The 12,979-nt window shown below is 41.8% G+C and overlaps 1 protein-coding gene across 4 annotated transcripts in view; it reads left to right on the top strand.

Moving 5' to 3' along the window:
* The window catches only part of DGKG (diacylglycerol kinase gamma), a 165,435-nt gene that overhangs the window by 18,975 nt on the left and 133,481 nt on the right, over positions 1-12,979 (top strand). For all 4 annotated transcript variants that reach the window (XM_065876667.1, XM_065876666.1, XM_065876665.1 and 1 more), the window contains exons 3-4: positions 4,215-4,380; positions 4,956-5,018. In XM_065876667.1, coding sequence (XP_065732739.1) covers positions 4,215-4,380; positions 4,956-5,018 — 229 coding nt within the window. The remainder of the gene's footprint in view (positions 1-4,214; positions 4,381-4,955; positions 5,019-12,979) is intronic.

Below are 12,979 nucleotides of genomic sequence, written 5' to 3'. Positions count from 1 at the left end.
GGGCAGAGTATGGGCCACTCCCTACCCATCACACATGTACCAAGCACCTACCCTGAGCCTGGCCTGTGCTCATAAAGAACTTACTCTTTTGCAATCCAGATATCACTTTGGGAGTGGCCCTCAGTCACATTTCCTTGCCTACTGAACTTGGGGTGCTTAGAGGGAATGGCAGGGAACACGATGTCAGCACCAGGGCCTGGGACAGATCAGATACTAGAGCAGGAGCATTGGACTAGGTGTCAGACGATCAGGCTTCTGGTCTCGCTTTGCTGCTAGCTGGCTGGGGCAAATCAGTAAAATTCCAGAGTCTCAGTGATGTAAGGAGATCTAGTCTCCTCTGAGCTCTTCTGACATGAATGCTCTGTGTTTCTGGGCTTATTTTATGCCATTTTGTTCCCCAGGATAGGGCCATAAATGGTTGGACATGTGTTCAATCATCATGGTTTTCTAAGTTCTCATAATAGTTTGTCAGTTCTTCTGCTGTGACACTCACCACTGTTGACCCTGTGTTAGAATTATTTCAATACCTTTCCCACTGAGTCTCTTAAAGGTATGGACTCATGCCTAATTCACTGGTGTGTTCTCCAGTGGTGCCCAGCACTGTGTCTTGTACTTGGGAGACTCAGTACATATATGTTGACTGAACAGACCCCACAATGATTGATGACAGCCAAGTGTACCGACTAGAAACCCAACGTCCATTAAAATACCTATTAGGAAATACCGTGCTAGGTGGTGTGGAGGATACAAAGATGAAATAAGACATTTCCCTACCTTCCAGGAGCTCTAGATCTAGTCGAGGAACTAAGGTGTGTATGTCATGAACAACTATATATTGCGAGGGCAGCAGATATGGGTGTCCCAAGTCAGGAACCAACGTGGAAATGTATAGCAATTCAGGCACAAGAGATCATACCAGGCTTCCTGGAAGGGGTGGCATCTGAGTTGGGCCATAAAGGATAACTGGAATTTTAACAGGTAGAGGAGAAAACAGTTCATGTAAGTACATGGAAGCTTGGCCAGGAAAGAACACAGAGATCAGTGTGGGCAGAATGTGAAGGTACACACAGAGAATTGTAGGAGAAAAGAGCAGAATGGTCTCCGAACTTGAAGTAGCTACAAGTCTAGGTTGGAGTGGGATTGTGGTAGGGCTGTGAATCCCAAAGGATTCAGGGAGTACACAGGACGATCCACTGGACTGTAGGAATCCTGCATATTAGACTTTCTATTTACATTGATTTTTAGCTCATCTAATTTCTAATTTCTTTGTGTGTCTTTTATAATGTATAGTAGCGGAGCAGAGTAGTACGTATTTATAATGTATAAGTAAAGATAAATGACAATGTGTGCTTGAAAATCTTACAGAAGGGCGCATGATTTTAAAAGTTTGGAGACAAATGATGTCAACTCTCCCATGGGCAATTAGAAGCCATGGAAAGTTTTTGAGTTGGGAGGCAGTCTGATCAGAGCTGTGCTTTGGGAAGATCACCTTGGCAAGGATGGAAAAGATGAGAGGACTAACAGATGGAGGTGGAGGCAAGGAAGCCTTTGAGGGGTGTTGCAGTTGTCCAGATAGGACACATGGAACAGGAGTAGAAAACCAGGAGCATGGGGGACTTCAACAGCTGCCTCGTCAGGGTGGGGCCGACGGGCAATGGATACAGAAAAGACCTGGATATGACAGACGTTGCGAAAGAACAGTGGAAAGAAGGAAGGGACAAGAATTGATCTCAGACAACTGGGAGTTCAAGGTGAGCCTGGAATATTTGGAGGATAATGCTGCCATTGACATAAATAGAAACTGTAGGGTCAGAAAGAGGAACTGGTTTAAGGAAGAACCCAATAGAAGTTTAGAGCTTGAGATCTTCTGGTCCAGCATTCACAGTTTGCTAAAGAAAAACCTGAGGTTCAAAAAAGGAGGAAAATGTGGTGGACCTCAGACCAGCCACGAGGTCTCCTGAATCTCACACTGATCTTGTTTGAAGATCTTTCAGCTTTGGTTTTTTAAGAGCATCATGTAAGACTTTGTTTAACTGAATTTCCTTTTTTACTAAATCATTTAGTATACGCTGTTTTCCAGAAATATGCTGATAGTTTTCAATTTGAGACCAACCAGAAAAAAAATTAACAACATTTTGGAACTCAAAACTATATTGTAAAACAGTACTGGTCGATTAAAATAGTGCAAAGGAAAGGACGATGCACAAAGAGCCTTTTAAAATAAATTAATAATAAAGATGAGAAGATCTAAAACAAAGACCATTGAATTTGTGACCTTCAAGAGAGCAGATTCAGAGATGATACGCTAGAATCCAAATCGAATGGATTAAGGAGGTGAGGAGAAGTGTGAAGGGGAAGGGAAGAAGCACAGGCTAGTAGCTCGAGCAGCCGGCAGTTTCTTTGGAAGAGTGACCTGAACGTGCTTGCAGGTAGACAAGCAGGTGCTGGGAGATGCCATCAGAGGCAGGGAGGGTGGAATTGCAGGTCATTATGGGTTCCGCTGGGAAAGTGGGAGGAAAAGACTTTGCTGATGTGTACTGGGAAAAAGAGGATGTGTGTGGAAGGGACATTCTGAGGTGTTGAGGCAGTGGAGACAGGGACAGAAAGAGTACAAGAGAGAGCCACAGAGATTCTGGGGCAGGAAAGGCAGAGAAATAGAGATTGATGCCTGTCACAAGAAATGTAAGTCCACCATTTGCTTAGAGATGCCTTCATCTGGTAATGAGCCTTCATTATCCTCTGTCCAACTGAATCAGGCTTCCTTTACTCTGCTAAAGAGATGTTTAAATAGCCCAGCCTGGGGCTAAGGAGAAACTGCCTCGCAAGCTCCCTCCCAGTGGGGTCCAGAGGGCATTGCTTGTTTTAAGGACCAGGACTTTGTATCCAAAACCTGATCGTGCACGTGCCAGCCAACTCTGGTTCTGCAAAGGCTCCAAGATCTCCCAGAAGAGACAAGGGGTTAAATGCTTACCAACATTTTCAGAGAGAGCCAAGTAGGCTCCCAAAAAGGGATTTTTATCGCTATTATTCACAAAAGCCTGCACAGCAGATCTTGGAGGAGTGCTTCCTCAGATGATTTCCAGGAGCATCTGCTGATTTGATGAAGAATCTGATGCCATCAAAGCACAAGCCAGTGATGACTCACTGCGCACCGTTGTTGCCGAGTGTTTGCTGAGTGCAGCAGCCCTTTCTGGCACAGTTCTCCCAACCTGGGACCAGAAGCCAGGCAGCACTGGGCGACATACAGCAGGGAGAGGTTTTGGCATGTTTCTTGGTTTTACCTTCCGTCCTTGGCTTCCTGTTCTTCTCTCCTGGTGCCTGAAACCTTCACAAGGACATGTTCTGAGAGCAGTCGAGCCAGACACACTCCCTCCCCTGGTATCTTGAGGGTTGTCCAAAGAAGGTCAGTTATGAAAGTAATGAAAGATGGAGCCTGTTCTTTTTTATTTTCTGAGACCTGAATCCTCAGGAATCACATCCCTCACAGCATAAGCAGAAAATTGACATACCGCAGAAGAGCGATTTCTTCTCCTTGTGTTTTCAACTACATCCCTCTTCGTCCTTTTTTTTTTTTTTTTGCGATACAGTTCATTTATGATATTATATTGGTTTGAGGTATACAGCATAGTGATTCAATATTTTTATAGATTACACTCCATTTAAAGTTATTACAGAGTGATGGCTATATTTCCCTGTGCCGTACAATATATCCTTGTTGCTTTTTATTTTATACATAGTATTTTGTATCTCTTAATCCCATACCCCTGTCTTGTCCTCCCTGCCTCCCTCTCCCTACCATTCTTCTTCATCTTACCTAGGATTCCAGGGCACTGACCTAGTCCTGCCCATTAGAGACAAGACCCCCATGTGGTCCCCGACTCAGGCAGAGCCCTCACTCCCAGTGCTCAGTCTTCAGCACCCCCTTTTCTTCCTAAACTTAGACATGCCTTGTCACGAAAGCCTCCCATGGTTCCATGGCCCACCAAGCCCCAACACACAACCAACAGCGTCTTCTCTTCCTCACGTTCTACCCCCACTGCCTATGCTTTTCACCCTCTATCAACTCCCAGGCCTTTTCATTCCTGCCCCCACCAATCACTCCACTCCCTTCTGCTTCCCTTTCCATTGCCAGCTCCCCCATTCCTTCTTCTGCTCTCCCACCCTCTGTCTCTTCACTTCTCTCCACTGACTTTTCCCTCTTTATCCCTTCTCAGCCTATTAGCTATGACGTCTTCAAGCTGTTCATGAGGGCGTACCTGGAGGTGGACCTTCCACAGCCACTGAGCACACACCTCTTCCTGGCCTTCAGCCAGAAGCCCAGACAGGAGACCCCATCCCACCCAAAGGAGGGGGCCAGTAACAGCGAAGCCAGTGGCCCAGGTACGTGGACCAGCATTCCCCAAGATGGAAGGGAGATTTTGCAGCTCTAGCCCACTTGCCACAGGTTCAGCCTGCACTCCTAGATGGTCCTCTGTGCCTGGTAACTTCCCTATGGGGAAGAGGGGGAAACAGAGACCAGGGAACCAAGACTCCTACCCTTTCAGGAAGCCCTGTCTGATGGATCTCTCAGTAAGAGAAATAAAAAGGGCATAATTCCTGCCACTCAGGATCAGAGGAGAGGATGGGGAGAAGAGGAGGCACAAACTAATGTATGGCAGGGGCAGGTGGGCCTTCCACAAAAGCTGCCAATCCCTGGAGAGCACATTCAGCTCTTGTGCCCAGGCTGGGACTAGCCTGGGAGAGTCACAGGAGGGAAGGGTGTAGTTACTGTCTTTCTGGAGTTTGGGCTATAATGGGGAGACACTACCAACCCAATAAGTGAGCATGAACCCAGCTGACACCAGAGACATGGGCATAACCCAAGTGATCCAGACTTTGTGGGAAAGCCTCCTACCTGCCTCTCTAAAAACCTAGAGGGCATGGGCTGGTCACTACATCTTCTTTTTATTCCCCAGATTCCAACATACAGAATGCAGATAATGCTGCCAAAGCAGACGAGGCTTGTGCCCCCGACGTGGGTAAGTCTTTGGGGGAGGAGTGGGCAGTACCCCATCCTTGGGAAGGCGGGGAATCTAACCAGCAGTTTTGTCTCCATGTAATTGTATGCCTTTGAGCAGATGTTGTCTGCCTCCACCTCTGGGGCCCCTGACACTCAAATGTGTTGGGATTCTGAGGCTGGATGAAGGGTCTTGCTTCATTTGTCCCAAAACAGGGCAGGTCAGGACTTTGTCAGCTCATTAGATGTTTACCTCTGACAGGTCTGCCTAGCCAAAGAGGGGAAAAGGAGAAAGTGTACGGTGAGGGGAGGAGTGGGCAGAGGAAAAGAGGAGAGACAGAGAGTGTCTGGGGAGAAATGGCCGTAGGGCTGAGGTGGAGATGACGCTACCAGTGAATGGCTGAAGGGGGTTACGGAAAGAGGGTAAGAGTGTGGCTCTGGTTGATTTCCCACAATATTTACATGCACTTGTTTGAACAAGTTGAGGAGGAGCAAGAGGAAGCCAGCTAATGTTGTTTTGAAGATCTATTTGCCAGGCACCTGCTTTATTGCATGTTTCACCTTAGCCTTTGCAATCATGCCACGTCACACACTGAGGAGCTGAGGCTGTAAGAGTTTACATACCACTGTGCGGAGCTGAGGAGCTAGGGATTCAATCCAGAATTGTCCATCCTCCAAGCTGCTGCTCTTTCTGCACCAAGATAGGAAGCAATGGTCTCTCTTGAGGTGCCTTGGACTAAGGTTTGTCTCCACGTAAAGGCACCAATTTGGTTAGGTCCTAGTGGAATGATCAAGGCTGCATTCCCAGTGAGCCCCCATCATGATGCCTGGCTGTCCATGCACCGTCTCTTGGGTCGTGACTGATGTGGAACCTTCCCTGGCACATTTATCAATGGGAGGCCATTCCTCTGTTGAGAGGCTATTGACAGGCACAGTCCCAAGTGCAGAAGCTCCTAGTAAAACTGGAAAGAGCAAAGATTATCCTCCTTGACCTCTGTTCTAAGATGTAGCACAAATTTCCTGGACACTGTCAACCTAAGCTGGGTCAGGTAATAAGCATATTGTTTAAGAATCTGGTCTTCAGAGACAGACTTCCTGGGTTTGACACCCAGCTCTGACAACACCTAGCTCTGAAACCTTCGGTATGTTTGAACAATGTCTCTGTGCCTCAGTTTTCCCCATCTGTAACATGAGATGACAGTAAGTGTTGATATGAAAGTTAAGTGAGTTTTGTGTGTAAATGCTTAGTATAGGGCCTGAGCAGAGTAAATGTTCAGTAAATATTAGCAATTATTATTCAGGCCACCCTCCAGAAGTACACTCTATTCTCAACTCATCATGTCTGCCAAGATCTCCTTCAGTCTGCACCTCAGTCTCCAATTGTGTCAGATGGGCATCCTCTTCTCATGGAAGGACTCTCAGGGACTGTCTCCTCCCAGGTTGCTCTTGGAGCTTCACATACAAAGACTCAGATGGACAGACCTTATTTCCTTTGCATTATTGTTTGGAAAAGATTGATGCACATTGGTGAATTCCAGCTCTTGGGATGTGCCCAGGGATAAAGATGCAGTTTTCTTGTATCTTTCAATATATATTATATACATACATACACACATGCAGAATAGGTAAGAGATAATACAACTGAATGAGAACTAATTGTAACAGAGACTTAGGATGAGAGAATTTCTTCGAGTGGGTGCTAGATGTAGTTCTCATCTTTTTTCCAGTCATTGCCGAAAGGGCAACTAGAGGATTTATAGAGTTTTCAGTGTGTAACTGAAAGACTGTATGAGATCAAAAATTCACTCTGAATGGAAAGCAGAACATGTTGGGAAGGAGAATTGCCTCAGGACCATAAACTCAGCAAAATCCAGACTTCTCAGAGAGCTCCAGAAAGCAAGGATTAAGAGGATTGGGTGCCTTCCCTGAGTTCTTCAGGGACAGCAGCAGGGCAAGACTGTGCAAAGTATAGGCTCACCCACGCGTGCTAGGTCTAGGGCCCTTTGGTCAAATGGATTAAAGTCATAAATAAGTCTTAAATCTTATTGGGAATAGAGAGGGCATTTTATGACATAAATCATTCTCATGGTAGAAAGAAAAGTTTCAAACTGGAAGCTTTGAGATTATTCTAATCTCTCAGCAAAAAAAATCAAAGAAAAGCGTCTTTTCTTTACCCAGATTCTTTTACCAGAGATGTTCTTAGTCCAAGTATCTGGAACTTCAAGAGGAACCTGAGAGAAGTACACTTCATTCCCTGAGGTTCCAAATTGTCTGGGCAGAGTTTGTTTCAGTGGCTGAAGTTTCCAAGGTACCAAACAAGGACTTAGTGGGAATCCGTCATTATGTGATATTTGAGAAAAGATAATGAATGATGATAATAGACCTTGGCTGGCTTATTTGACCACCATGTTTATTTGCAATATCTGTATCATTTGGGGTCTCAGAACAACTTCCAGAGACTTGCTCCTGGAGAAGTGATTTGTCATGCACTGTTTTCCCATGCATGCAGTATATCAGTCTCCTGTGGTCCAGTCATGAAAGGGCAGTTATCTGACTGCTGGCCCAGGGAGATGTACAGCATTTTTTCACCCTCTTTTGTAACTTGTGATGTAGCAAATCATTTTCCTGTTGGGCCACCTTCCATGAATGTCTTAATTAGATGCCCCTATTCACCAAAAACAAGAATGTAGGGACAGGTGGACACCACAGAGCAGGGCCTCTGCCAATAAGGAAGAGCCAAGTTCTGGAATCACCTTAGATCAGGCCATCTGTTGAAAATTCCACCCTTTTCCTGTTGCCCAAGAAGAAGAAACTCTATTCTCATTTGATATGGCTGTTTGTGCCTATCAGATCAAGCTCCAAGCTCAGGTCTAGAACAACCCGCTTTAAGTTATTCATTCCCAGAGCCAGGTGGGGGCATGGTTGGGTCCATAAGCACAGCAGACAGGGGTTTCACTGAGTCCAGAGGTCCGGCTCAGAGCCTTGAGCAACATGTCATGTCAGGATGTCAGCTCAGGAAGGGCTGAAATCACCCTTCCCTGAATGCCAATGGAAAGGTGGGATAAACAATGTGAACTTCATTCTCCTGGTTTTTATTTAGTTCCTCAGGCTATTGAGATGTTTCAGCAGCTTGACTGTTGGAGTCTCAAGGAAAGTCCCTCCATTTTTTTAAATATATTTTTCCAGTTTTAAAAGTAACACATTGTATCAATAAAAAAATTTTCTGAAGAGTACAAAAAACTAAAGAAACAACAAAATCACCTAAATCTACCAATGTGATCACACACACACACGCACACACACACACACACACACACACACACACACACACACACACCCTTATACATATGTATCCTTGTAGGGTTTTTTCCATAAATTTTTTACAGAACTGGAATCAGACTGTATATATATAATTTTGGATCCAGCTTTGTTTTTCACTTAGCACTATATTCACAAACATTATTCATGTCATTCAAAACTTTTGGTAAACATCAATTTTAATGCAAGTCTGTCTGTTAACAGATGAAAAACTGAGGTTGGGTGTGGGGAATAAGCCTTCTTATGCAAGATCACACACCATTTAGCACAAACCCAGTTTTCTGCCTCTAGCTTGACGCTCTTTCCACACAGCCCAACTGAAAGGTAAGAAGTAATATAGAGACTAAGAGAGAAGGTGGAACAAGTCATCTCTGCCCAAGTACCCTCATTTAGAAGGGTATGTGATGTGGCACCTGGGCAAAACCTCTGTGCTCTGGAAGAGGTAGTCCCAGAGGGATGTGCTTGGATGGGTGTGGGTTAGGGTTATTTCATGTAAGGCAGCATGAGCAGGTAGGACACCAATGGGACTGTGTGTCACTCAGTCCCTCTGGGCCCCAGCATTTCCACTGCTGGACTGAACAGTAGACCTCAACGAGGACTAGAACAGTGGCTCAAGATCCAGTCAAAGCTCTGGTAACCAAAGGATCTTTGGAAAAGGCTGTAATAATGTTTTTTTAATTGAAGTATAGTGGATTTATAATATTGTATTAGGGACTTCCCCTGGTGGTGCAGTGGTTAAGACTCCGCGCTCCCAATTCAGGGGGCCCAGGTTCGATCCCTGGTCAGGGATCTAGATCCCACATGCATGCCACCACTAAGAGTTTGCATGCCACAGCTAAGACCCATGCAACCAAATATATATATATATATATATATATATATATATATATATATAATATTGTGTCAGTTTCACGTATACAACAAAGTCATTCTGGTATATATTTTTTCAGATTATTTTCCATCATAGGTTATTACAAGATACTGGATATAGTTTCCTGTGCTATACAGTAAATCATTGTCGCTTATCTATTTTATATGTGGTAGTATGTATGTGTTAATCCCATACTCCTAATTTACTCCTCCCCCACTCCCTTTCCCTTTAGTAACATCAGTTTGTTTCCTATGTCTGTGAGTCTGGTTCTGTTTTATAAATAAATTCATTTGTATTATATTTTAGATTCCACAAATGAGTGATATCATGTAATATTTATCTTTGTCTGTTGACTTACTTCACTTAGTATGATACTCTCTAGGTCTACCCACGTTGCTGCAAATAGTATTATTTCATTCTTTTTATGGCTGAATAATAGTCCTTGTATATATATATACAGCACATCTTCTTTATTCATTCATCTGTCAATGGACACATAGGTTGCTTCCACGTCTTGGCTGTTGTAAATAGTGTTGCTATGAACATTAAGGTGCATGTATCTTTTCAAATTAGAGTTTTCTTCTCTGCCCAGAAGTGGGATTGCTGTATCATATGGTAGTTCTAGTTTTCGTTTTTTAAGGAACCTCCATACTGTTTTCCATAGTGGCTGCACCAATTTACATTCCCACCAGCAGTGTAGGAGGGTTCCCTTTTCTCCCCACACTCTCTAGCATTTATTATTTGTAGACTTTTTCATGATGACTATTCTGACTGGTGTGAGGTGATACCTCATTGTGATTTTGATTTGCATTTCTCTAATAATTAGTGATGTTGAGCTTCTTTTCATGTGCCTGTTGGCCATCTATATGTCTTCTTTGGAGAAATGTCTACTTAAGTCTTCTGTCCATTTTTTGATTGCGTTTTTTTACATTCAGTTTTATGAGCTGTTTGTATATTTTGGATATTAACCCCTTGTCAATTGCATCATCTGCAAATATTTTCTCCCATTCTGTAGGTCATCTTTTCATTTTGTTGATGGTTTCCTTTGCTGTGCAGAAGCTTTTAAGTTTGATTAAGTACCATTTGTTTATTTTTGCTTTTATTTCTTTTGCCTTGGAAAAATGATCTAAGAAAATATTGCTATGATTTATGTCAGATAATGTTTTGCCTATGTTCTCTTCTAGGAGTTTTATGGTGTCATATCTTATATTTAGGTCTTTAAACCATTTTGAATTTACTTTTGTGTATGGCGTGAGGGTGTGTTCTAACTTTATTGATTTACATGTGGCTGTCCAGCTTTCCCAACACCACTTGCTGAAGAGACTGTCGTATCTCCACTGTATATTCTCCACTGTCGAAGATTAATTAACCTCAAGTGTATGGGTTTATTTCTGGGCTCTCTATTCTGTTCCATTGATCAATATGTCTGTTTTTTGTGCAAATACCATGCTGTTTTGATTACTGTAGCTTTGTAGTATTATCTGAAGTCCGGGAGGGTTATGCCTCCAGCTTTGCTCTTTTTCGTCAGGATTGCTTTGGCAATTCTGGATCTTTTGTGGTTCTGTATAAATTTTAGGATTATTGTTCTAGTTCTGTGAAAAATGTCATGGGTAATTGGATAAGGATCACATTAAATCTATAGATTGCTTTGGGTAGTATGACCATTTTAACAATATTAATTCTTCCAATCCAAGAGCATAGGGTATTATTCCATTTCTTTGAATCATTTTCAACTTCCTTTATCAATGTTTTATAGTTCTCACCTCCTTGGTTAGGTTTATTCCTAGGATTTTTGTGGGGTTTTTTTGATGCAATTTTAAACAGGATTTTAAAATTTTTTCTGATATTTCATTGCTAGTATAAAGAAATGCAACCGATTTCTATATATTAATTTTGTATCCTGCTACCTTGCTGAATTCATTTATTCTAACAGTTTTTGCATGAAGACTTTAGGGTACTCTATGTAGAGTATTATGTTATCTGCACATGACGACAATTTTGTTTTTTGGTTTTTTTGACACTTTTGTTTTAAACAGCTTTATCGAGGCACAATTTGGCATAAAATAAATTGTACATGTTTAAAATGTACAATTAATAAGTTTTTATGTCTGTATACACCAATAAAATCAGCACCATATCAATATAATGAAGATATTCATCAGCCTCAAAAGTTTCCTTTATCATCCCTTTCTCCCACCCTCCCTACCCACCCATCTCCATCTCCATCTCCATACAGCCACTGATCTGCTTGTTGTCACTATAAGCCAGATTGCATTTTCTAGATTTTATATGAATAGATTGATACAGTATGTACTCTTTTCCATGTGGCTTCTTTCACTCAGCATAATAATTTAAAAATTCATCCATGTTGTTGTGAGTATCAGTAATTAACATATTTTTATTGCTGATTAGTATTTCAGTATACAGGTAGATATTCCACAATTTGTTTATCCATTCATGTGCTGATGGACATTTGGGTTGTTTCCAGTTTTGGGCTATTAAAAATAAAATATGAACGTTCGTATACAAATTTTGGACAGACAGCTTTCATTCCTTTTGGGTAAAGAACTAGAGGTAGAGATGTTTAGGACTATTATGTTTTCTTAATGACTTGCCCTCTTTACCATTATGAAATGACCTCTCTTTATCCCTAGTAATATTCTTTGCTTTGAAATTTATGTTATTATAATTATATTCATAACTAATATAGCCACTCTGGTTAACTAGTGTTGCCATGGTATATCTTTTTTCATTGTTTTACTTTTAATGTATTTGTGTCTGTATATTTAAACTGACTTTCTTATAGGAAGCGTGTTGTTGGGCTTTCTTTTTTAATCCAATCTGACAATATCTGCCTTTTAGTTAGAGTTTTAGAACATTTACATTTACTGTGATAATTGTTATAGTTAGGTTTAAAACCACCATCTTGCTATTTGTTTTCTTTTTCTATCTGTTCTTCTTTTCCCTTTTTCTGCCTTCTTTTAAGTAATTGAATTTTTTTATGATTTCACTTTATCTCCTTTCTTATCTTAGTAGTTTTAACTATCACAATCTACCTTCAAGTAGCAGAATTTCATTTTGCATATGCTCTAAGAATTTACAACAACATACCTCCATTTCTCTTATCCAGGTCTTTGTGCTTTGTACTTCTACATTTTACTACTACATGTTATAAACACACCAATATGTTATTATTGTCATAGTTAACTATCTTTTTAAAAGATTTAATTCATAAAAAATATTCTTTATATTTATCTATTTGTATTTATCAGTGCTTATCATTCTTGTGTATAAATCCAGGTTTCCATATAGTGTAATTCTAGTGAAAGGATTTCCTTTACCATTTCTTGTAACGCAGCTCTATATGGTTTGTACATTTGAAAAATTCTTTATTTAGCCTTTTAATTCTAAAGATATTTCACTGAGTAAAGAATTCTAGAGTCTGTCATACAGAGTGAAGTAAGTCAGAGAGAGAAAAACAAATACCGTATGCTAACACATATGAATCAGTTATACATATACATATGTCCCCATATCTCTTCCCTCTTGCATCTCCCTCCCTCCCACTGGTGCAGGTGCCGTCCTTATTCTTTTGTCTCTGTTTTTTCTTTTGCCCTACCCAGGTACGTGGGAGTTTCTTGCCTTTTGGGAGGTCTGAGGTCTTCTGCCAGCCTTCAGTAGGTGTTCTGTAGGAGTTGTTCCACGTGTGGATGTATTTCTGGTGTATCCGTGGGAGGAAGGCGATCTCCGCGTCTTACTCTTCTGCCATCTTCAAGGTCCCCCCCAATCCATTT

The sequence above is a fragment of the Phocoena phocoena genome, chromosome 4 (genome assembly GCF_963924675.1).
Source record: "Phocoena phocoena chromosome 4, mPhoPho1.1, whole genome shotgun sequence".
NCBI lineage: Eukaryota > Metazoa > Chordata > Mammalia > Artiodactyla > Phocoenidae > Phocoena > Phocoena phocoena.
The sequence above is the reverse complement of the archived record's forward strand: the minus strand, read 5'-3'. Positions and strand labels throughout refer to the sequence as shown.